General features: G+C 41.6%; 2 protein-coding genes across 3 annotated transcripts in view; one reads left to right on the forward strand and one right to left on the reverse strand.

Annotated features, from left to right (window-relative positions):
* LOC137637239 (mitochondrial ribosome-associated GTPase 1) overlaps positions 1-21171 on the forward strand; it is a 410833-nt gene extending 389662 nt beyond the window's left edge. The window contains exon 5 of the mRNA XM_068369501.1: positions 21055-21171. The gene's annotated coding sequence lies outside the window, so the exon portion shown is untranslated. The remainder of the gene's footprint in view (positions 1-21054) is intronic.
* LOC137637238 (putative ankyrin repeat protein RF_0381) overlaps positions 21087-26800 on the reverse strand; it is an 80707-nt gene continuing 74993 nt past the window's right edge. The window contains exons 16-17 of one of the 2 annotated variants that reach the window (XR_011043491.1): positions 24653-24776; positions 21087-21236 (exon numbers count right to left, since the gene is read on the reverse strand). Coding sequence is in view for 1 of the 2 variants with exons in the window: in XM_068369498.1 (XP_068225599.1) it covers positions 24711-24776 (66 nt within the window). In the remaining variant the exon portion in view is untranslated. Of the gene's footprint in view, positions 21237-24521; positions 24777-26800 lie in introns of those variants that run through there. The other variant, XM_068369498.1, reaches the window with a different exon arrangement.

Raw genomic sequence — 26800 nt, forward strand, 5'->3', positions numbered from 1 at the left:
TTCTATAGAAATTAAGCAGGAAATTATTGAAAAACATGAGCGTGGCATCCGCGTGAGTGAACTTGCTAAACAGTATGGCCGTAATATGTCGACGATCTCGACAATCCTTAAACAGAAGGAAGCTATTAAAGCAGTGAAACCTTCTAAGGGGATCACTATAATTTCCAAACGCCGTACCCCTATCATAGAAGAGATGGAACGACTTCTACTAGTGTGGATTAAGGATAGAGAGATTGTTGGCGACACTATCTCCGAGACCGTTATCTGCGAGAAGGCGCACGCCATCTTTACGGACTTGAAGGAGGAGAGCTCTGGGGGTGATGCTGGGGAGAGTTCAACCGAGCTTTCCTCAGATGATTTCAAGGCATCTCGTGGCTGGTTCGAGAAATTTAAGAAACGGTCCGGGATTCATTCAGTTGTTCGCCACGGAGAGGCTGCTAGTGCGGACGCAAAGGCTGCAGCTGACTTTGTCAAGAACTTCGAAAAGATCGTGCAGGAAGAAGGCTACGTAGAGCAGCAGGTGTTTAATTGTGATGAAACCGGGCTGTTTTGGAAGAAGATCCCGAGTCGAACCTACATCACTGCCGAAGAGAAGAAATTGCCTGGGCATAAGCCAATGAAGGATCGGTTGACTCTTGCCCTATGTGCCAATGCTAGCGGGGACTTTAAAGTCAAGCCCTTACTTGTTTACCATTCAGAGAACCCTAGGGCCTTTAAAGCACACAACGTCGATAAGGATCAGCTTCATGTTTTCTGGCGATCCAACTCGAAGGCCTGGGTCACTAGGCAATTCTTTGTGCAATGGGTAAACCAAGTTTTCGGTTCTTCTGTGAAGAAGTATCTTCATGAACAGAAATTGCCTTTAAAGTGCCTGCTATGCCTTGACAATGCACCCGCTCCCCCCCCCCCCCCCCCGGACTTGAAGATGATATCTTCGATGAATTCAAGTTCATAAAGGTGCTGTATCTTCCACCGAATGCCACCTCTATCCTCCAGCCCATGGACCAGCAAGTCATCTCTAATTTTAAGAAGCTGTACACCAAGCACTTATTTAAGCAGTGCTTTAATGTCACGCAAAGCACCAACTTAACTTTGCGTGAATTTTGGAGGGGCCACTTCAACATCGTGCACTGCTTGAAGATCATAGATCAGGCTTGGGTGGGATTAACTCGACGGACCCTGAATTCCGCTTGGAAGAAGCTGTGGCCTGATGCTGTTGCTCCCCGAGATTTCGAGGGTTTTGACCCCAAACCTGATCCCGTGGTCGGTGCAGCGGAAGCCGTAGAGGAAATCGTCTCCCTTGGCAAGTCCATGGGTCTGGAGGTCAACGCAGATGACGTTACGGAACTCGTCGCCGAACATCACGACGAACTGACGACGGATGAGCTCAAGGAACTCCATGCTATGTCGGAGCACATGAGTGATGATAGGAAGAGAGCGAGGAGGTAGAACATGTGTTAGGTTCAGCGCAAATAAAAGAGGTGTTAGGAAAATATCAAGACGTGGTCGACTTCATCGACAAATACCATCCAAAGAAATTGCAGGTTTGTCGTGTAGTTTCTCAATTCGATGATGTTTGCCTAACTCACTTTCGAAACATTCTGAAAAGCCGTACCAAGCAATTATCTATCGATGCTTTCTTTAAAAAAAACTGCGAAGCGAACTCGCGATGAAGAGGATGTTAGTGAACCAAAGAAAACGGCAAAGAGTGAAGCGGAAGAAAGTGAAACACAGAATACGGAAAAGAGTGAAGCAAAAGAAATTCAGTCAATTTTAAATGTAAGTGATAGTGATTAAAATTACGTAATCATCAAAAAGAAAAAAAGAAAATGAAAAAAAAAATATAAAATATAAAAATTAAAAAAAAATAAGCTAAGTTATGTTAAAGTTCACTTAGTGTAAGTTAGAATAAGTTACGGTAGTGTTACGTTTATCGTAGTTAACCTCTCTACCTCCTCGCTGTCCATCCGTCTCCTCTCTCCTCTCTGCGTAGCGAAGACGAACAATACCTGCGCTGGAGTTTCTAAGGTAAAGTGACGCTGAAAACCCGTTTCTTATTTATCATTTTTTGCTAATTCTTCTTATTTACATGTCTATTCTTCTTATTTACATGTCTATTATCTAATTTAGTGTTCATTATTCTCATGGGAAAATTATGTGTAGTAATTTATTAAGAAGATATCATAGGTTTTTGGGCTCAACCACGGATTAATCCTATTTCAATGTATTTTTATGGGAAAATTCGTTTCTACATCCGAACAATTTCTACATCCGAAGTTGGTTCTGGAACGGATTAAATTCGTATGTAGAGGTTCCACTGCATATATATATATATATATATATGTATATATATATATATATATGTATATATATATATATATACATATATATATATGTATATATATATATATATATATATATCTATATATATATATATATATATATAGATATATATATATATATATATATACATACATATATATATATATATATATATACACACACACACACACACTAGTGCATGTGACCCGAGCTACAACCCTAATTGAAAAAGCAAGATGCTGTAAGCCCAAGGGCTCCAACAGGAAAAAATAGCGCGATGAGGAAAAGAAATAAGGAAATAAATAAACAATGAGAAAAAATTAACAATAGATTATTCTAAAAACTGTAACAGTATTATTAATAATATTAATATTATTTTTACAATTAATATTGTAAGGACATCGCTCCCTCCGTCGTTCAGCATTCTCATCGAATTCTCCATTTCATTTGAATTCTCCTTTTGCCACACTGTGGCTAATTGTATATGTTTGTTCCGCTCCCTCAGAGCTACAATTTCATGTATTTCTCATTACATTGCATTATTTCGTTAAATTGTATTTCGAGTATTTGTACGTGTAAAGAAACACACTTTTTGTGGCGGTTGGTTCTAGTCAGATTGGCGCCAGCGCGCATGCTACATTTCCGTCCGCACCTTGTAATATTTTCTCGCACCTGTTTGAATAAACCGTCAGTTGTTGGCAATAGCTCGTCTCACTGTCCTTATAACTGGTGCCCCCTGTGAGGTGAAGTAGCATCAGCGGTTTTGGTTTTGCCATTAACATACTCACTACGGCCGTGCTACCTACTTTTACTTCGTTACTTTAGGCGTGAGCTTCGGCCTTTGGTTATCCCACACCTTGGTACGTTTGTAAGGCAGTAGGATGAGCTTATCCGACATTTCAACTTCTCACATCTTCGCCGACTCGTTGACTGACCACATCACGCCCAATGGCCTCGCCTCCACGCCCAAAGTCAAACTGCCTCCGTTTTCTCAACACAACACTGCTTCCTGGTTCCTAAGAGCAGACGTACTCTTCCGAGTCGCTAGGCTCAGTGACTCCTGCGCCAAGGCCGACATCGTTCTCACCTCTATCCCAGAGGAGGTATTCGACAAGATTTCCCCATGGCTCGACGCCCAGGCTGGCCAAGTTTCCTACAACGACCTGAGAACGAAACTAATCGGTATCTACTCACTCTCTGTTTCAGCGAGGGCACAGAAGGTCCTGGATCTCGCCGGCAAAGCCATAGGTGACACCTCTCCTGTCGAAGCCTGGGACGAGTTGACAGGCCTGCTAGTGCTTCCCGAGACCGACAGCAATGGCCGACGGCGTGAGATTAGCCTATCTCGTGAGATTTTTCTTCGACACCTGACGCAGGACGTAATGGCCCAATTGGCGGACGCCGACACGTTTCCGAGGAACGAACTCCTGTCGAAGGCTCAGAAGCTCCACGAGGCTTCCAAAGCATCCCGCCTCAGACCATCATCATCAGTATCGTCTTCGTTCTCCTCCTTCAGCTGCTCTTCCATAGACTCTTCAGCGACGCCTCCTAATGACGACGACAAGATCATCGCTCTGGCAAGGAGACACGTCCGAGTCCTAGGTCTAATCCAGCGTCGTGTTTCTACCATCAGCAGATCGGCAGCGACGCCAAGAAATGTAGGGCACCATGCAATTTCCTTAGAAGATGACGCCAGAAGAAACCACCTACCACCATCGCAGCTGCAGGAAACCAAAGCAAGAATGGCTTTTATATCCTAGACACCGCCTCCAACCGTAGACTTATGGTCGACATCGGCGCTATGCAGTCAATATTCCCGCCGTCACAAGCTGACCTAGACTGTGGTCCCAGCAAAGACGCCCCCTCGCTCGTCGCCGCCAATAGGTCTCCCATACGGTGTTATGGGACTAGGGTCCTCAAGATATCTATCATGGGCTGTTCGTATTCCTGGCCCTTCACCATCACTGACGTCAGTCGCCCCCTCCTCGGTGAAGATTTCCTCGCTCACCACGGACTACTCGTCGACATTGCTGGGAAACGCCTCATCGACACAGGAACCTGCCGGTTCCGCGGCCTAAAAGCCGGACCTGCCACAATGTCCGTATCCGCTGTAATGACGCAGCCCTACGCCGACCTTCTGCAGGAATTTCCCGACGTTTTCAAGCCCGAGCTCCGCCAATCGCCGGGATCCCCCTCCAAGCACGGAATCTACCAGCACATCACGACGACGGGACCTCCTACACACGCCACATTCCGCTGAGGGACGCCAAACGCGCCTTTGAGGACATGGAACGCGTGAGTATCTGTAAGAAAGCATTGAGCCCCTGGGCATCTCCCCTCCACATGGTAAAGAAGCCTGACGGGACCTGGAGACCTTGCGGTGACTACAGGCGCCTCAACCTCATCACAACGCCCGACCACTACCCTCTGCCCAACATCCAGGACCTGACGAATGCGTTGCATGGCGCGAAACACTTCTCAAGTCTTACTTCCAGGTCCCCGTATTCCCAGAGGACATTCCGAAGACTGTCATTGTGACACCGTTCGGATCCTACCCCTTCATATACTCAACCTTCGGTCTACGCAATGCGGGGGCGACCTTCCAACGCCTAATGGATAGCATCCTGGGTGACCTAACATTCTGCGTCTGCTATGTCGACGACATCCTGATATTCTCAAGGACCAAGGAGGAACACCAGAGGCACGTCCGCGCGTTCTCAAACGCCTGCAGCAGAATGGCCTGGTTATACATTTTGATAAATGCACATTCGGCGCTGAAGGAGTGGACTTTCTCGGTCATCACGTGTCCTCGTCGATTTCAAGAGCTTGTGACCGGCCGGGAATCGAACCCTGGTCGGCAAGCTTGTATAGACAGTGACTAAACCACTTGGCCACGAAGAAAGATAAAAGTCAATGACAACGGATTTTGAGCGAAGCGAAAAATCTATTTTTGGGTGAGATAGCCATGGCGTCCTGATGGAAGGTTCCTTTTTGGTAGCTTCCTTGAGTATATCACTACTAAATATTCCCAGAGAATTTAACCACAGGTTATCATAGAATTCTAACTTCTGGAGCGAGTATCCTAAAGGTTTCCCTTTTTAAGACATTGTATATCAACAGGGGACGCATGTATTAACTCGCCACATAGCTATCTACACCCCAAACAGAGTTAACACTTCGGTGTGTAGGGGCGGAGAATAGCTGGGAGCTGGTACTCGAGACGTAAACAAACGGGCGCCATTGCTAAATGACGTCACGTCCGTCGTCATCCTGAAGCCAGTTGCTTGCCGATCGCCATGATACCGCAGAGCAGGGTGGGACCTAAAAAACTGGACGAAGTAGCAGGGAGGGTCCATCAGGACGCCATGGCTATCTCACCCAAAAATAGATTTTTCGCTTCGCTCAAAATCCGTTTTTTGGGCTCAAGCCATGGCGTCCTGATGGAAGAATACCAGAGAATCAATGTATCGTGGTAGATTTTCCCCTATTGAGTAAGTGCCAAGGGCTTTGAACAGGGTAGCATAGTAATCTTAATAAAAGAACCGATGGGAAGAGACCTTCCTGCCCCCTTGGCAGTGAAGTTCCCACGGGCCATGCCGAGATCAAAGCGGGTATCGAAGGGCTATTCACCCTGCTAGAAGAACCTGAAGAACTTGGAGACAAGACTGAATGGTTGGCATTCGTATAGGAACATTCTCATAGGCAGACGAGTGGTGGTTAGACACTGTATGTAGAGGAGAATAGTCTCGTCTCTAAGGTATGAAGAGTAAGTATTCATATTGGAATATTACATTGCATAGGTGAATATATAATAAGGGTCGAGACCTTAGTATCTTCATTAACCATAAGAGGAAGGGGATAATAATACTATGACAGACATGTATTTCATAGTATAAGTAGGAGCGGATTGAGACGCACAAGTAATAAAATAAGAATTTTATTTCACAATTGCAGAAAATTTAAATGAATTGCACTAATATGTAAAGTTAATTTACAACAAATTATAATGTACATAGTAATAAAGACTTGCTCTTGAATCTGAAAGGGAATTTCAAATTTATTAGTAGGCACTCGTTCTCGAGGAACGTCAGTCTTTAAATAACACATCATGCTCTAGGCATGCGGCACTCGTGTGACGACTATGACATTTTACCTGGGATAAGAACAGTTATAAGAAAGCACTAAGTGTTTCGACATCACTACCTATCACTCGAGGGTCAACATAGGCACCCGAAGAGTTAGAGTCCCAAGTAACTCGCTGTTCTATGCAGAGTTAGGTGCAAGTTTCATAACACTACCTGCGGCTACAACAAAATGTTTAATTTCGTGCACTTGTTTCGCACAATGTTTAAAGAAAACACGCGAGGACTTCCAGCCTGTGAAACTCTTAAGGCTTTCGAAGTCCATACTCTGAAAGAAATTCAGAGACGATGCAACTTTTCTAGGATCGTGACCGGCGGGTGTACTGTCAGGATCCACTCTGCGAATGAAGTAGGTGATTTTCGCTCTTAGTTGTTTCAGTGACAGGTCGCTGCCCGATGTTTCTCCTTTGAAGAGTTGGCCTCCACCAAAGTTCGAAGTTCTGCGAAGATAGACCTTGAGGCTCTCTACTGGACATAGAGAGGTATCTTCCTTCAGGGGGCATATTCTCCAAGGGCCCCATCTTTTGGTGGGTAATTCGTTTTTGGCGAGAAACGTCGGATCTGGGAAGAGGGTAAGGTCTCCTGAGTCAGTAAACAGAATATGACCCTCTTCTCTTGACAATGCCACTATTTCGCTGACTCGGGCTCCTGAAGCAAGAGCAAAGAGAAATATAACTTTCTGAGTCAGATCCTTGAGAGGGCATGAATCATTATCCAAGTTGGAGGCGAAATGGAGCACCTTGTCCAATGACCAGGAGATCGGTTTCGGTGGGGGTGCTGGGCGTAGACGAGCGCATGCTTTCGGCAGTTTATTGAAGATGTCGCTGGACAGATCAATTTGGAAGGCATACAACAGTGGTCTAGTCAAGGCCGATTTGCAAGTAGAAATCGTATTGGCTGCCAAGCCCTGTCCATGAAGGTGAATAAAGAAGGACATGCAAAAATCAATGGTGATTTCCGTAGGATTTTTTGCCTTGACGAATGAGACCCATTTTCTCCAAGATGATTCGTATTGCCGTCTTGTGGATTCGGTCTTGTATTCCTCGAGGAAGTCTAGACTTTTCTTCGAGATCCCAAACCTCTTCTTCGCGGCTAGGGAGAGAAAATCATGAGATGAAGGTCCTTGATTTTCGATGATGAAGCGAAGACAGTCGACTTCTGTACTTGCTGGGAAAGAACTGGGCCCGGGAGAGGGATCAGCGTGGGCTGCAGCTCCAGGACCAGGGGGTACCAGTTGCTCCGGGGCCACTTGGGAGCCACTAGGGCCGCTGTCCCTTTGAAGGTTCTCAGCTTGGAGAGGACTTTCAGCAGAAGGTTGGTGGGAGGGAACAGGTAGATCTTAGACCATCTGTTCCAGTCCAGGGACATGGCGTCCACTGCCTCTGTCTTGGGGTCCTCGTACGGGGCCACATATCGAGGAAGTTGATTGTTGTCGCTCGTTGCGAAGAGATCGATCTGAAGTTCCGGGACTTGGTGAGAGATGAAGGAGAATGATCTTGCGTCTAGAGACCATTCCGACTCTATCGGGCTTGTCCGAGATAGAGCGTCCGCCGTCACGTTGCGGAATCCTTGTAGGTGAACTGCAGATAGGTGCCACTTCTTCCTCTCTGCCAGACGGAAGATTGTTAGAAGCACCTGATTTATCTGGGGCGATCTTGAGCCTTGGCGATTGAGACATCGAACTACCACCGAGTTGTCTAAGGTTAGACGAATGTGGATCGAGGGAGGCGGGGAGAGTTTCTTCAGTGTTAGAAGGACCGCCATGGCCTCCAAGATGTTGATGTGAAACGTCTTGAATAGTGGGGACCATGTTCCTTGAGCCTGTTTTTGGTGGGAGTGACCTCCCCAACCCTCCAGCGAAGCGTCCGTGTGGATGTTGAGAGATGGAGATGGGTGTTGAAGAGGGATGGACCTTTTCAGGGCCGTCGCTTCCGACCACGGCTTGAGGAGAAGTCGAAGTCTGTTCGGGAGCCGTCTCTTGAGGTCTCTTTGAGCGATGGATGCAGAACGTCTCCAGACTCCCGCGGCATCCTTTAGCTGTGCATGAAGCACCGGGTTTGTCACTGAGGCGAACTGTAGAGAGCCTAGAACTCGTTCCTGCTGGCGTCTTGAGATCCGTTTGGATTTCAGTAGTCGCTTGACAGACCCTGCTATTTCCTTCATTTTCTTCTGGGGGATGGAAAGGCGGTGTGACTGAAGGTTCCACTGGAACTTCTGAGCTGGAGAGAGGCGAGATTTCTTTGCGTTTATCTTGAATCCCAGGTGTTCTAGGTACTGGGTGACTTTGCTGCAGGATTTTAACCCTGGATAGGTACGATGGGTCGTTCGCGACCCCGAGCGTAAAAAAAAAAACAGGTTTTTCTCACGTGACTCACCCCCGTGACTGAATTTGTGGGTGATCGACCTGCAGGAGGTGTCTCCCCTACACGCTCTAGTAGTGTCCAGATGTGCATTGCTGTAGCTGTACTCCTTCCCCGATTTCTGAGACGCGTCGGGGTCGTTCGCGTCCGAGTTTACCCTTCTAAGGTAGTTTGCCTAATTATCAAAGTTATTACGTATTATGAAATTGTCGTAGAATGGTGCAACTTGTATAGGTTATCAGTTGTGGAAAGTCTTGGTGGATTGTTTGGCTACCATGTGCATGATTTTTTTTTTAGTTAAAATATCGTTCATCACCACGAGGACCATTTTACCGCGAGTGCCCCTTTTTCATTTTTTTTCATTTTTTTGCCAAGTCATTTTTCCATAAGATATTGCCAAATAGTGTCGTAAAACTTTTGCTTGTTTAGTGTTGGAAAGTGTGTCTAGATGATCTGGCTACCCATGCGTGACTTTGTTTTTGTCAGATACGACGTAGTTATTGGTATATTGGGTATTTAACTGCGATTACCAATTTCTGTTTTTTTTCAATATTTGTAAAAATTACTACGTAGTAAGGAATTGCCGTATATTATTCATTTTTTTTTCATGTTTATGTGTTAGAAAGTGTGCCTTGATGGTTGGGCTAACACGTGCATGTCTTTTTTTTTATCTGAGATGCCGTATATTAGAATGTCGGGCATTTTACCGCGAGTGCCCCTTTTTCATTTTTTTTCATTTTTTTGCCAAGTCATTTTTCCGTATGATATTGCCAAATAGTTTTGTAAAACTTTTGCTTTTTTAGTTTTGGAAAGTGTGTCTAGATGATCTGGCTACCCATGCGTGATTTTGTTTTTGTCAGATACGACGTAGTTATTGGTATATTGGGTATTTAACTGCGGTTGCCAATTTCTGTTTTTTTTCAATATTTGTAAAAATTTACTACGTAGTAAGGAATTGCCGTATATTATTGATTTTTTTTTCATGTTTATGTGTTAGAAAGTGTGCCTTGATGGTTGAGCTAACACGTGCATGTCTTTTTTTTTATCTGAGATGCAGTATATTAGAATGTTGGGCATTTTTCCGCGAGCGCCCCTTTTTATTTGTTTTGCATTTTTTTGCTTAGTCATGTTACCGTAAGGAATTGGCAAGTAGTGTCCCAAAACTTATATTTTTATAGTGTTAGAAAGTGTTTCTAGATGATCTGGCTACCCATGCCTATTTTTTTTTAGCCAGATATGGCGTATATATAAGTATGTGTTCGATTTTCCTGTGATTGCCATTTTTTCGTTTTTTCCCATTTCTTTCAAAATTACTACGTACTAAGGAACTATCACAGAGTAATGATTCATTTATATGTTTATTTGTCGGAAAATGTGCCTTGATGGTTTGCCTAGCACGTGGCTGAAATTTTTTTTTTCTGAAATGCCGTATATTAGAATGGCCATTTTTCCACGAGAGCCCCTTTTTATTTGTTTTGCATTTTTTTGCTTAGTCATGTTACCGTAAGGAATTGGCAAGTAGTGTCGCAAAACTTATAATTTTATAGTGTTGGAAAGTGTTTCTAGATGATCTGGCTACCCATGCCTATCTTTTTTTTTTAGCCAGATATGGCGTATATATAGGTATGTGTTCGATTTTCCTGTGATTGCCATTTTTTCGTTTTTTCCCAATTCTTTCAAAATTACTACGTACTAAGGAACTATCACAGAGTAATGATTCCTCTAGATGTTTATTTGTCGGAAAATTTTGTTTACTTCTTTTTTGATTGAATATCGTCAAATTTTTTTAGCTAAAATATTATATTGTTTTACATTTTTTTTTTTTTTTTCGATTTTATTTCCCTTCAAAAAAATTTTTTTGGGTCAGAATTTTAATTTTAAAGTCGTAAAATAATCGACAATTATCCAGCAACCCACCATACAATTTTTATGCATATCCAATAATAATTAGATTAGTAAATAACACCTTGAAATTGACATACCCTTCCTACATTTCAAGTGGCAGATTAGGGAGTCTGAGTCAGTGTGGTTGGCGGCCATTTTGTGGACATATCCGAAGCGTAAGCTGCCCTATCTATATACATTCTTGTTCCGTATAGAATTTGTGATATTTTGGTATATTTTTACCTGCATAAATATCATATTATATATTAAATATATGTATTTTTTTACGAAATCTCTAAGTACTCAAAAAATTACCTTTAGATATGGCCCCTGATATAAATGTAATTTACAAAATAATGAAGATTTTTTTACATATTTATATTTTAGGATAACATATGTTTATTCCCTAAAAAAATTAGCCACTTCCTATTTCATTTGGGTACCCAAAAAAATTCATGAAATTTGGACAAATTTTTTTGGCCAAAAAAAGTTACCCTTTTTTTCTCATTTCAGATCTTCACCTCCATGGGTCTGACTTCATCCAAAATACATCAAGATGTGTCCTAAACATTCAAGAATCAATTCCTAAAAGGATTTGTGTATATATGTATAAACTTTTTTTTTATGAATTTTTATGTCAGGTCTTTTTTTTCTACTTAATTTTTTAAAATATTTATAATAAATAGTTTTTCTGCAGATGAGTAGTATTTATCTTTACAGTTGTTTTAAGCATTCATTGAAGTTTTTTTTGGCAAAAGAAAAAAGGAGGTTACTGCAAAAACTGATTTTTCAAGAATTTTTTTTGGCGTCGGGGTCGTTCGCGTCCAAGTATACCCTTAAAGGGGTGTCCGAGGAGCGTACCTATCCAGGGTTAAACAATCCTCGGGCGATGAGCCCAGACTAGCCAATCGTCGAGGTAGGCCATCACCTGGACGTCTCGGAGGCGGAGCTGTTGTACTATGGCGTCCGCCAACTTTGTGAAGATCCGAGGGGCCACGTTGAGGCCGAAGGGCATGGCCCTGAAGGCATAGCTTTTCCTTTGGAGTCGAAATCCTAGGTAGGAGGAAGCGTGATGGTTCATCGGAACGTGCCAGTAGGCATCCGCCAGGTCTATGGAGACTGTGTAGGAACCTCGAGGCAGAAGGGTCCTTATCTGTTGAAGAGTCAGCATCTTGAACTTGTTGTTCGCTATGAACTTGTTGAGAGGGGATAAGTCCAGAATGACTCTGAGTTTGTCGGAGTCTTTCTTGGGGACGCAAAACAGTCTCCCTTGGAACCTGGTGGACTTTACCCTCCTTATCACCTTCTTGTTCAAGAGGTCTAGGACATATTCTTCCAGAAGGGGGGTTGATCGCTGGAAGAATTGCTGGAAGGTTGGGGGTGGTTGAGTCCAACTCCAGCCCAGACCTTTCTTGACGATGCTGTGTGCCCAGGGATCGAAGATCCAACGATCCTGGAATTGGCGGAGTCTTCCTCCCACCGGAAGCACTTCATTGCTTCTGGTGTCCCGAGGGCTTACTGCCTCGGCCGCTAGCTCCCCTTCCTCCTCTGCCTCTGGAGGGACGGCGAGATGCGTCTCTGCTTGCACCCCTGTTTGAGCCTCTACCTTTGGGACGAAAGGTAGTTGTCTGTTGTTCAAAGGCAGGGGTGAAAACCGGTGACTGGGACAAAACCGGTTGGGTGACCAACTGAAAGGTCTGTTGTGGCTGAGCAGCCACTTGGGGAGTAGCGGGTCCCGGAAACTGTCGTCGCTGTTGACGTTGCTGGGGTTTTTGCTTGGAGGATTTCCTCTTAGGTTGAGGGCCATCGTCCTGAGAGGATTTCCTCTTTTTTGACATGCCCCACTTGTTGAGAAGGTTCCTATTCTCAGTGGCAGCCTTGTCAGTGATCTCTTTCACAAGATCGGAGGGGAAGAGGTGTTTACCCCAGATGTTGGAGGAAATCAGCCTCCGGGGTTCGTGTCTCACAGTGGCACTCGAAAACACGAATTTTCGACAGGCTCTCCGAGCCTTCATGAAGTGGTACAAGTCCTTCACCAGAGTCGCCATGTGTGATTTGGCGAATACCATGTAGTGGTCGGGGGCTCTGGTGTCACCAGCCATGACATCAAGTTGTACCTGGAGGGACATGGATGCTGCGAGCCTTTCCTTCGTGTCTCGTTCCCGACGAAGGAGATGGTCATTGAGTTTTGGGAGATCCTCGTTAAACTGACGTCCGGCTACGTCAGGATCTAACTTTCCCACCACGAAGGTATGCTGGATATCCTTCCAGTGTTGAACGTTGGGGGGAGTTACCATGGAGAAGGGTCTGCACTCCTCCAGTGCAGGGCAGGGTTTCCCTTCTTCCACAGCCTTGAGGCATGCAGCGAAGGCCTTTTCCGTGAAGGGAAGGACTGCGTCGTCGGGAGCGACGTAAGTAGGGTGCTTCTTGCTCAGGGCCGGAAGCTTAGAGCAGGTAAAACCCCTACTTTTAAACGCGTTGGCTAGCATAGCCTGGGCCTTCGAGAGATCGAACACTATCACCTCCTTGGGTTCGGTCTCTTCTTTCGATGCAGGTACAGAACGAAGCCGGACGTAACAGTCCGGGTAAGCCTCAAAGTTCGGGAAGAACTCCACTTCTTCCAAGGGGACCGTGCTGATCTTATCGCTGACAAAGATTCTGCCGGTCGCGATAACCATATGCTTGGCATACCTCCAGGGGTTGGCATGTGAGCATGCAGGGAGGTCCTTAACCGAGATCTTCTTCGGTTCTTTGGACCCTCCCATGGTCCTGATAAACTCGTGAGTCACCTGAAGCTTTTGTTCCTTAAGGGCTTCTATCATACGGAACATCTCTTGGGTGGTTGGGATGGGATCCGGGGTAGCGGAGGTAGACGGGAGAGACACTTCCGTCGGTGTAGGAGTAGTGGCGGGGATGGAAGGCGGAGCGACCTCCTGCTCCGACTCGGTGTATTCCACCTGGTCCTCTTCCTCTTCCGCGCCTTGGGCCATGAGGGTCCTCTCCGTGTCCTCCGAAATATCCGACATATGTTCATCATTTTCGGAATCCAGGCGACACTCGTGCATGGACTGGGCCATGACTACGTCGGGTTCCACTGTGATCTGGACGGTGGGGATCTGATCTTTGGGGACCACAGAATCAGGGGAGGCCTTTGGGAACAATAAGGCCCTCATATCTTCAGTGGCAAGGTACGGTCCAGTGTTGTTCTTCTGGAAGCCACGCACCCACTTGCGTAGCTTATCCCGAGAAGCGTCCCTGATCTCCGCTGAGGGAGGGTTATGAAACGCATCGACCAGGCGATCCTGGCAGACCGTACAGTTCTGCGGGTCCCAGAACTTCAGATCCCCTTTCTTGTTGGCACAGGGGGCGTGGGTCCTACACGCCGTATGACCATAGAAGTGCGGGCGCTTCACTGCACAGAAGCCGTGGTCACACTTCATCTGCTCCTCCTGTAAAAGAAAGAGAACATGAGTATGGGGGGGGGGTCATAAGAATGACTCTTAAACTAAAGTTAAATATTAATTGTTAATTTAACTTGGCAATAGGTGTGATGCACAGAGGATGGGCTGAGAGAGGGAGATAGGTACATACTCCGTGCATCTCGCCCGGCTGGTTACCGTGACTTTCATCCATAGACAATCCGTTGTGACCGAAGGCACAGGATAGAATTCAACATGGAATGCTCGTAGGGCAGTGGGAATTCTATTGGAAATTGTCAAGGATATAAGGCTAGGACTGAAGCCTCTCAGATTCTAGAATTGGGAACTAGAAGATCCCATAGGGTAACGGTTTCTGGCAACCAGCCGTGCTAAGATACACGCAGCATGCTGGAAATCTGTGATATGCAAGAAGACAGCATGGTTACTAACAGAACGGTAAGAAAATGCCAATCCATTTACGTAAACAAGTCATCTGGTTGCAATGTAGGGCTATCACCATCAGATGATAGCTAGTAGAAGGGGGTGCAAGTCTTCTTGATGCCTCCGGGAGGCTCCGGCAGACCGCCGGCACGCCGGAGGCCGCTCCAGCAGAGTTTCTGGCATTAAGGAAGACGATATAGAAGTCAAGAGTAATACCTGGATGGCGGCCATCGGCACAGCGGCGGCACGCCGGCAGGGAGCGGCGGCTCCGGCAGCCGGAGGTAGTCGGCTTGGTGACAGGGATGGTTATAGCAGAACCGGAGTGCCGGCAGTGGATGCCGACACTCCGGGGGCCGGCCGGTGGACGGACGACTGAGGCTATGAGGGAGAGGGAAGGCCATCGGCTAGGCACCGGCGGCAGGCGGCAATCCTCCGGCACACGGGGGACTGGCGGCGCTGAGGGCAAGGGGTAAGTCACTAAGGTAGGAGGTGGGTATCACCGAAAGCAGAGGCGGCAAGGGACCGGCACCAGGATAGAGAAGGAAACAGTAGGAGGGATGTAGGGGTCCGGCCACAGACCCCAAGACATCCCACCTGAGTGGGTGTACCCATGATAGAGGCTAGCCCTATCACCCAGAAGCAGGGGCCGCAGAGGACCGGGAGCTAAGGGAGCCCAAGGGAGGGGAGGGAACACCCAAGGGGGGGGGAGAGAACCCCTGTAAACAGAACGCATCCAGTGGCTAACCCCATAGGACACTATGAAGGGTATATGTACCAGAGCGGACTGCACACAGGAGCTTGAGGTAGCCCTATCACTCCACCCTAAGGAGGAGTTGTAGGACAGGGGACAGATGGGTATAGGCTAACCTAAGTATAGGCTAGGCCATACAAGAGATAGGTGGGGAGGGGAGAAGAGAAGGGTCTTCTGTGGGGGAGGTTCTGTACCAGAGCGGCCACCAAGGAAGGGAGGACACTCCCTAGCCTAAGGTAAGGCAGTCTGTCTGAAAACGGTGCATGGGTATCGTTTCAGCAAGGTACAGAACTAACCCCTCCAAAACCTAACCTAGAGCAGGGATGTTACGCCCTGAACTAGGAAGGATGGAAGACGTATCGCTATTGCAGGAAAGGTCGGAGACCTAGCCCCAGCAATAGAGGAAGGACCAGCCGTTCCTCATTCTCGGCGCAACCCTAAGGGGGAATCATTCCCTTAGGGAGGACAGAGAAGCGATATAATACTCTGATGTGAGCTTGATCCCCTTACGTGGTAGGGGAAGCAAGGCCACACAGAGGGGATGCCCTAAGGCAGGGGATGAAGGAAGCATATAGGGTCCTACATGTAGGTTAGGTTAGAAAGACACACTATCTAACCTATTCCCTAAATGGTCCCTGAAGGCGAAAACACTTGCATCACAGTCAATAGTATTGTAAAATAATGCCATTATCTTCATAAATAAGCCTAGGATCACTGATAAATATCATGCATGAACACTGATATAGGCACTCTAGCCTAGGGCTATTGGAGCCAACTGGTATGGGGTCAGTCGATGACCGGTAAAAAAGCGTCAAAACACGATATAAAAGTTCCTAGCTATTAAGACTAAATAACTAATAGTATCGATTAGTTATAGAGGCCGGAAAAAACGCTGTTGAGGCTAACTAAATAAGGCATGCAAACAACAGCGACGCCATAAAATGGCGGGTCCGGTCGAGGCACAGCTCTGCCACAAAACATCAAATATCTCGAAAAGTATAATTTACTTTACGGTCAGAGCTTAATTAAACAATACTGGAACCTTGTACTCAACTTTCCAGAAGAAGGCGAGGCCGAAGGTAACGACATGACGAAGATGCAGGTTGATGAAAAAGGGTAAGGGAAAATCCGTCTTAGTAAGGCAAGCTACTAGCAGAAGGATGGCGACGGACGTGATGTCATTTAGCAATGGCGCCCGTTTGTTTACGTCTCGAGTACCAAAAGTAGCCATGAACGAGATTAGCTGTGGAACGGCTCCCAGCTATTCTCCGCCCCTACACACCGAAGTGTTAACTCTGTTTGGGGTGTAGATAGCTATGTGGCGCGTTAATACATGCGTCCCCTGTTGATATACGATGTCTTAAAAGGGAAACCTTTAGGATACTCGCTCCAGAAGTTAGAATTCTATGATAACCTGTGGTTAAATTCTCTGGGAATATTTAGTAGTGATATACCCAAGGAAGCTACCAAAAAGGAACCTTCCATCAGGACACCATGGCTTGAGCCCAAAAAATTCTTCTGTACTTATACCTGTCGAATTCAGGTGTTTTGTACTTAGAATTGAAATCAACCCATCTTCACCATCGCAGCTAATTGGTAGTTAAAAGAATCCAGACATTAATGTATCAAAAATTTATATGGCTTATTTGAATATGAAAAGCTTGTCTAAATGTGCAAAATTTATCATTAATCGAATGCCAAGTAACAAACTACCAATTAGCTACGATGGTGAAGATGGGTTAAGTACAAAACACCTGAATTCGACAGGTATAAGTACAGAAGAATTGTCATTGACTTATATCTTTCTTCGTGGCCAAGTGGTTTAGTCACTGTCTATACATGCTTGCCGACCAGGGTTCGATTCCCGACCGGTCACAAGCTCTTGTCTTTGTGTGATTTCGTCTGGGGCTCTGATCCCGAGGTTGTTAAGAGAATCCAGACATTAATGTATCAAAATTTTATATGGCTTATTTGAATATGAAAAAAACACGTCTAACTGTGCAAAATTCATCATTAATATATATATATATATATATATATATATATATATATATATATATATATATATATATATATATATATATATAGATAGATATAGATATAGATATAGATATAGATATAGATATATATATATATATATATATATATATATATATATATATATATATGTATATATATATATATATATATATATATATATATATATATATATATATATATATATATCTATATCTATAACTATATCTATATATATATATATATCTATCTATATATATATATATATATATATATATATATATATATATATATATATATATATATATATATATATGTATATATATATATATATATATATATATATATATATATATATATATATATATATATATATAATTTAGTTATTTGTCATTCACTAATTTATTTTGGGGAGCTGCCCATTTATTACACATTTTCAAGGGAAGGGAGGGTGGGAGGGGAATTTCCCCTTCTCTGCGGGCCAGTCCTTCACTGGGTGATAAGAAATAAGGAAGTTATTTCTATTTTAGGGGTTGTGGAAAGAGATTAAATGAAGTTTTTTGATACAGCCTGTAAAATATTATATCATTGCCTAAATATAATTTGATAATCGTTAATGTTCAACCACATATTGCTACCCTAATTCATTATTAGTTGATTTGTAGTAGCTAGTAGTAGTAGAATAAAGTAGCGGTTGTTGTTGAAAAGTCGATTAGTGTTGAAATTCTTTCCACGCTCCATTTTAGTCATTCCCATTATTCCATTTTTTCCATTTATTATTCCCTGAATTTTGCGCACCACAATTTTCCTTTGTTTCCTTTTTAAATTTAATTTGTTACACCTTTATTATTCAATTCAGCTAACATGTTCATCATTCCTCTATACTGTCATTGCTTTCATCCTCTCACTCCTCTTTAGATAATACTGTTTCAGCTTCTTGAGCTCCAACGTGTGTATTTTTAGCGATGCAAAGTGCTGATGGGTTAGGTTGCGTTCTGTCCACAAACGCTCATGTAACATAGGATGTTTAAATTGATTGATTTGTGTTTAAGTAACTCGTTGAATTGCATAACTAACTAGAGGGGCACTCAGTAGAGCGCATACCTCTGCCACAGCAGCTTATTTCTTGACCTTGACCTATGTATTTTTTTATATTTAAATATGAACCAAGTTTGAAATCTGTGTGACATTGATGTCTAAACTTATGGATGCTTATGTGAATTGGACATTTTGCTTGACCGTGACCTTGACCTTTGACCTTCAACTTCTAGAATATAATAATTTCCATCCTTTTACATACAAGTTAATTCCCGCAAGTTTCATTACTAAACAATTAAAATTGTGGCCAAGAAGCTGTTCACAAACAAACACACAAACAGGGGATAAAACATAACCTCCTTCCAACTTTGTAGTTGGAGCTAATTAGTTCTAGCTTGTAATTATTTACATCTCTGTACCTATTTATAAGTCTGTTTAGCTAGGATTGTTACTGTAGCAGCCCATGAACGTCAATTCTTTTGTATGTATAAAAAAATTTTATTGCCAGACCGTTGGATTATTTTGTAATTACTTTCCCCTGGAGCTGCAAGAATACTACTTGTACTTATATGAGTACCATTCAGCACCTATGGGAAAAATAAAAAAAGAGAAAAGAACTATCGTCCAGTTGACGATGTCCAAGGCTCAGTGGCAGGAACTTCCGAGAAGATTCAACGGGTCACTGGGTCACTTCAAGAAGTGACCCAGCAGCAGCAGGTCGTATTAGGCGAAGTGAATCGCCACACTTTGAAACCAGAATTTCCATGGACGGTCTCTTTTTAACAGCCATGAGTTCAGAGTCCTGAATCTGGTCATACTCAACAGACCCAACAGCATCTGACTTCGTGTGTTAATGGGAAATGGGCCTCCCTTATACTGTAATTATTAGGGCTTCAGATCCTTAAGCAAGACTCAACCTGGTCCTCCATGACGAACCAAAAACCAACACGGATGAAGCCTCAAGAGTGTGAGTACTCATTGGTGCTTAATTTGGCCATTTTACAAAACCCCTTTAGGTAATTACATGTTTTGTGCACATTTAGCAAGGATATCATGTCTGTAGTCATCTGGCTTAATCTAAGTGGAGTGTCCGGTATTATACAAATTATACTCTCAACGGTTTTCCCCGTGTTTGATTTTGATTTTGTTTAAGGAAAACTTATTAAATTCATTCAATTGTACTCTTGTGTTATGGTTTCCACCATTTTAACTTCGATTGCAAGGTTGGTTCAACCAGTTGATTATGGAATTAACCCTTTTTTGCCATTAACGTTTTATCAAAGCATTTTGTTTCATATCCCATTTGTTCACTTCTCATTCAAATTTCCGTTAGGTAGCTTTGCAGTTCATTTTTGTGTCAGTTAGGTGAACATTCCTGTGATACTTTGTGTAAATAAAGGCCATTCTTAGGTTAAGATTATATACTGCTTTCAACTCGCACCTCGTGTAGCATAAATTTGAGGATAAGTAATGTTAACTGAAAGTGCTTGCAAAGGTTGATTATTTATTATTATCATATGAGACAATGAGTCCCATTGCTTTGAATGAGGTCAATCATGAATATATGAAGAAATTCATAACCTCGTGGTTCTAAATGAGATATGACTATGGTGAGTTTTATGTTTGTGTCAGAGGTAAAGTTATCGGTGCCAATCTCTTACTGTATTGTTCAATAGTATTGCTTATTGGTAGCCCTTAAAACACTTAACTTTTACAGTACTGCTCCTCCTAACACATTTTGCGCCACTGTCTCTGTTAACGTAATTTTTCAAGTCCACTTGAATGGGATTTACTGCTATATGCCATGAGCAGCGTCCAAACATCAAGGGGATATCGGGCTTGACAGTCCCAGTATGTATTTGGACTTGGATGTGTGTATGATTAGCAAACCGTGTTCATTGCGATTCTCTGGTTTGTTTAGTGCGAGAGTGTTTGATCTCTATTATTCCATACCCGGGTATGGAAATCAGAGTGGGGAGACTTTCCTGGAATTATTTCCCACAATTAGTAACGAAAGGTATGAACAATATTAACTTTCCATAATTGATAATTAATGATGGTAATAGTAAAAACTGATGACCACATAGCACCTTGAAGACAATCAGAGTTTAGCTAATTGAGTAAAAAAATAAGTTGTACTGAGGTAAATGAGGCCACTATTATATTCTAGCAAAACCTTTGAGAAATGTGTTTTATTGACGAATCATATAAAAATGTTGCTTAGTCATAGAACAACGTAGCTTTCCAAAATTTAGTCATGAAAGTAGGATATTCTCATTTTCCCAAAATGTATACTCCTTTAATTTGCCGCGAAAAAATACACATGCAGATGGTATAAGCACAAAATGATCCTCTTCGTCTAATACCTTGACTGTAATTTATCTATGATTATATAATTGCTAGAAGCTGTCTTGAGAAAATTACATAGCTTGGAGATCAAGCTGACTTCTTATCAATTTCATGAACCGCATTCTTATAATTTGGATTCAAAAAGGCTTATCCTTGTGTGATAAAGTCCCTATTTACAGCATCCTTTCCACATGATCAAGTGGCCGAGTTGTCTCAGCTGTGTGGGGCTGGATGTGGGCCTTTGTTGTTATAAGGATCCTTAGGAATAAAATCCTCCAATCAACCAAAGACAGCAACTCACTAATTACAATGACTCTAACTGGTTTACTCAGGTTCCCTGGGTCATCTTTGGATTGAGGACCACTCCTAATGTTGCCTTGGATGTCTCAGCAGCTGAAATGGTGTTGATTGTCCCTGCTGAATATTTTCTGTCTGCAAACTCCTCCGACAATCTCTAACGCCTACATCAAGTTGTGGGAAAATTTACTCTCTGCCGCCAAGGAAGAAACACATACTGAAAAATTTAAACATCATAACACATGTATGTCTGTTTAAGGGGGGGGGGGAGCCATGTAATACACATGTATTTCCTACACCTTATTGTAATGCGGTTGCTCTTTTTTTTATCTCGCTCTCTCTCACACTGATAATAGTAAAACCTGTTTAAGATGGCCGTTGTTTCATATTGTTATTGTTGCATTAATAAAACAGTCATGTCCAGCCTGTCTTTCTGTTAAGATCTCACAGCCATCCTACCCTAAACCCTTTATCAGTGTTATCATAGTGACACTAAAGAGGTCTGATGAACAATTTCCCCTGAATGTAGGAGGACTTTTAAACTAATTGTACCACTGGAAATCGATCTGCAAGGTGAATGTAATAGGAATTTCCTCTTTAATGAATAAATAAGTGTCTACTAATTTAAAAAGCAATAAAATGCAATACAGTGTTAGCCGACCGATTGGGCGTGATGGAATTTTATGGTTTAAGATGATTTTGTGCTGTAGTATATGTTCACCTATTTCATATTCCTTGAGTCAATTTGAAATAATTTTCAATACGCATGATACCTGATAAAGGCTTCAGACCCCAAGCCATACTCAAAAGATTTACAAAAAGACATTAAAACCATACATTGATAGTAGCATTTCGATGTATCTAAGTCTAATGATTTTGGGGTTGTAATGAAGGAATTTTAGCAAATTTATATGTTAAAAAGCAATTGCATATACATCAAATTATTCAGGTGTTGAAAACCGACAATGGGAACTAATACTTGACAAAGCCCAACTAAACAAACCCACCGAGCAGTGTAAATAGAGCTAGCTCTGACTACTTCCATCCACTTCTTGTCTGAAGAAGAGATGAGACACCCGACACCATCTCGTAATGCGTAACAGCCGAACTCCTTTATACACACACATTAGGAACTAATACTAATATTTTGCATTGATTTAAATCAATTGTCAAACGGTTTTGCTGCAAAGAAAGCACAATAAGGTGGTAACCTTTCAGTGGTTCCTATGCCAGTTCAAAAACAGATACTGAAGTATATAAATTCTAAGTATCTCAAACTCTAAAGAAAAAACAGTTCTTGGCCAAAAAGAGGAAATGGGAAACGAGACCTCATTTTTGTATAGATATCTCCAAAGATTTAAAGGTTTGGTAACTCTTTGTGTTAGTGTGAATGGCTAAAATACTAGAAAATCCTTCGTACATATTGCATAAGATTTTCCATCATCCCAGCCTGTACCATCCAGTGGGTATTTCTGGGTATGCAGATAGTTCTAACAGTCTTGCCTTCTCCATCATAGGGTTCAATAATAAACAGTGTTCTAAAAGTTTTATTTTACCACCAAATTTTATTGTGGAATGATTTCCTAATTTAGCTGTTGAATCGGTGGAACTGACAAAGTTCAAACTTGTTGCAAATGATTTTCTGTAGAACAGGTTGACATAAGTCCCACATCGTAGTTTCTATATGACAGATCTATTTCAATATTGTTATTGATATTAATATACCCAATTTTTTGTTTTCATTACTCTTAAATAGTTTACCTCTCTATTTCCTCTTCGAACTAGGCTGCTTTCCAAGTTGGAGCCCTTATGCTTGTACCAACCTGTTTTTTTCATCAAGGGCTGTAATTTAGGCAGTAATAGTAATAAATACTTATATATGTAAGCTTTTTCTAAAAATTGCAGGATAAGAGTTGAAGCACATATTTTTTTAGACAACAGTTTGGTCCCTTTGCGTAGAAATAATATCATCAAAAAGTTGTGATAAAGAGATAATTATCCTCTTTCAGCAATATTCGAAGGGAACGTTATAAAATAACATCTTATGAATTCTAACATCTAAATTTCATAAACAAATATTTAGATCTATCATATTTTTATTTCTTTTACATTAAAATTTACTAGAATTAGAAACCTTAGAAACTATGATTAAATAGAGTCTTATGTATATATAAATTCTTGTGTCCTTGGGATGGTGAAATATCTTCTCGAAAATATCTTTTACCAAGAGATTATTGTTATAAGAAGTTATAATTATACATAATCTCTTCGAGGAATCAAGGACCCCTGTTGCTGTAATGCCAGGATACTGAGAATAATCACTTGATTTAAATTAAGCCAGAGGTCTTTAAATGGAATGAGCGAAACTGAAACATACTAGATAACGATAGTTAGGATACTTTAACCTCAGGAGCAATCCTCCTCCGCCCCTCACACGCACAGTATATATATATATATATATATAAAACGGTATATGTATATATACGCATATATATATATATATATATATGTGTGTGTGTGTGTGTGTGTGTGTGTATATATACATATTTATATAAATATATACGTATATATATACATATACATATGTAAACACACACATATATATGTATATATATATATATATACAGTATATATATATATATATATATATAATTGTATATACACACACATATATATACATATATATGAATATATATATACATATATATATGAATATATGAAAAGTTATATGTATATATATATATATATATATGTAGGCTATATATACATATTCATATAAATATATACATATATATATATATATATATATATATACATACACATATACACACAAACATATATATATATATATATATATGGCATTGTCACTGAAATTGAGGAGTAAACGATTCGGTGACCCTTTCGTAGCTTTCAAAGGCAACATCCTCACGAATAAATTTTGCGGCATAATCACCACACCGACTTCATTATCCTTGTGCTTGAGCGCTGTGGATTAAGCATTGATTTCCCTTATTTGGTTAGGGTCGTTTTCAAACAATTAAAGCCCATTACAATATAACCATAACAGCCAACCATTTTCACAACCATATTCTATTATCAACTTGAAGATTTCTTATTCATTTAGGAGTTCAGTACATATTGTTAGACATCGACAAACACACACTTACACAATCGTACATCTACAGTATACACACACGTGTATATATATATATATATATATATGTATATATATATATATATATATATATATGTATATATATATATCTATAATTAACTGTCATATTTAATTTCTTTTGCAAATAAGCGATAAATATATATATAATATAAATATATATATATATATATATATATATATATATATATTGATAAGTACTTTTGTAATCTACGCACACACACATATATATATATATATATATATATATATATATATATATATATATATATATATATATATATATATATATATATATATATATGAGTGTGTGTGTGTGTGTGTGTGTATTTATGCACACAGTTCTATATGTGTGTAGCTAATTGCAGTTTATTGGGTTTGTGTTATGCAGGAAATTAGCCAAAAAAGATTTAATTTGCATTGTATTACAATTTAACATAAGTGAAAATAAGAACACCTACATCACATAGCAGTACAGTACATAGGAGAGACTGAAGAGACGTCTCACACTACGTGATTCTACACCGAGGGTGTTGGGGACTCCCACGGCAGATCCTCTGTTTGGGCAGACGCTGCTTGTTGACACTGTAGAAGGAAGAGAGGATATGACATTCTTCTCAAGCACTCACTTTTTCGAAATTCTTCACGAATTGGGGGAAACTGCGCAAACATTTTATATCTGTTTACTTATATATACTTGCATGTGTACTTCCACGAGTTTAGGGACTAGTAACATTACAACTGAAAATTTGTGACTATTTCCAATGTGAATCTCTTACAAACTGACATCAAATTCTATTTACGTAAAGATATGATGGATGAAATTAGATATAAAATAATGCTATTATGATTTGAATTATGTTGGTAACTACACCATATTAAGAGAATTTGTATTCCGTTAATGTTACTAAAGGGTGTACTATAGTATGTGGTTTGCATATTAATGTTTTTATGGTTTGTGAAATTATGGAACAAAGAAAGTTTGCATAACGATCTTGATCACTAATAGTTATAAAATACCAATGTGAACTTACATGAATATAGAATTCGTTTGTTCCCACACATTTACAAATCCTTGTCCCTTACAGAGGGGAATAATAACAATGCAAGCTGCAATATGGAAATTAAATAATTGAACAAGGTGTAAACAACTGGCCGTTAGTTGGTGGCCCAGTAAGTAGGAGGCGACCACCTCCATACTTGCTCACGGGCAACTCACTTTGATTTCAGCTGTTGGTGATTCTCCAGCTTGGTTCCTTTCACAGGACCATTAGCATAAGATCAAAGCATAGGTTACATGTGAGCCTGAGATGAAAGTATAGAGTGAACAACCTCTTCTTTGTCTTTAAATCTTTCCCTCTCTTGGGTTACAGCATCAAGGGCCTGACTTGCTGGAACTAAATCTCGGTACAGCCAAGCCCCACTCAGCATGTCACTGTTCTGTGCTAAAGTATAGTAGATTCTTTTCCCAACGCTCCTTTACACGGGGGAGTGTAACGTAGACAGGCAAATCCATGTATCATAATTATGCCATTTGCAAAGGACATATGTAAATCCATTATGAACTTATAGACAAGACTTATGACACAGAGATTTTCTGCTCGAGAACAATCCTTGATGCCAGGGACGTGTACCTTCAAGCATTTGCTGAGCCTCAGCGGCAAAAAGTGACAAGATCTTTAACTCTTCAGCATTTTAAATGCAAAAGTTCTAATTGTCTGAGATAAGTTTTCACCCAGTTGAAACGGGGAATTCCTCCCTCCTAAAGATGAGCATCCAATGTAAGGGATGAGAGTTGTTCGTCTATATGTGGGAACAAATGACAAATTTGGAAGTAATTGTATTTTCCCTATTTATACTAACCCGAGTCCCTTACACGCACTTGCCAGCCAGCCAGCACCAACCCTCGAGTAAAACCCCTTCAACACGAGGAACAAATGAAGGGCGTGCATCATGATTTGCCAGTAATTCTCACTCTTTGAAAGTGTTACCAGATCTAACAGTTCAAGACAGATAGTAGGCACAGACAGACGAACGTATGACTTGTGCCAGACACAGGGAAAATGGCAGAGTGCAGTCCCAAGTCAGGTACCCATCCTGTGCCTCAACAAGGGGAATGGGCACTTCAATGGTTTGCCTGTGCTTTCCTCATCTATGGCATCATCTTCACTTGTGAACGCCAACCCTACCACAAAATTGGTAACAGTGTCTGCCAGCTGTGCATTTGCCACTTGTGTGAAAGGGCTCAAGTCCCAGCTGTAATCAAAACTGTGAGCAAGCAGGGAGGCGGTTGCCTCCTAGCTACTTTTGTTTGTTTGTTTGTTTGTTTAAGATTGCCTTGCCTATAGCAAGACACGGGCTCTTGCACAATGGCAGAGCCCAGCTACTAGGCCGACACTACCGGCCAGTAGTTTACACCTCGTTAAATCTTGTAACTACCGTATTCCAGCTTGGGCTGTTATCATTCTCCTATGTAAGAAACGAGGGTTTGCATAGTTAGGGAAAAATACAAATTACTTAAAATAACTTTTCATATTAGTAATAAATTGACATGTCAGACTTTTCAATTCTACTGATTGGGAGATAGTATTAACTATAAATGATTGTAT

This window comes from Palaemon carinicauda, unplaced genomic scaffold, assembly GCF_036898095.1.
Source record: "Palaemon carinicauda isolate YSFRI2023 unplaced genomic scaffold, ASM3689809v2 scaffold6, whole genome shotgun sequence".
In the NCBI taxonomy this organism is placed as follows: domain Eukaryota; kingdom Metazoa; phylum Arthropoda; class Malacostraca; order Decapoda; family Palaemonidae; genus Palaemon; species Palaemon carinicauda.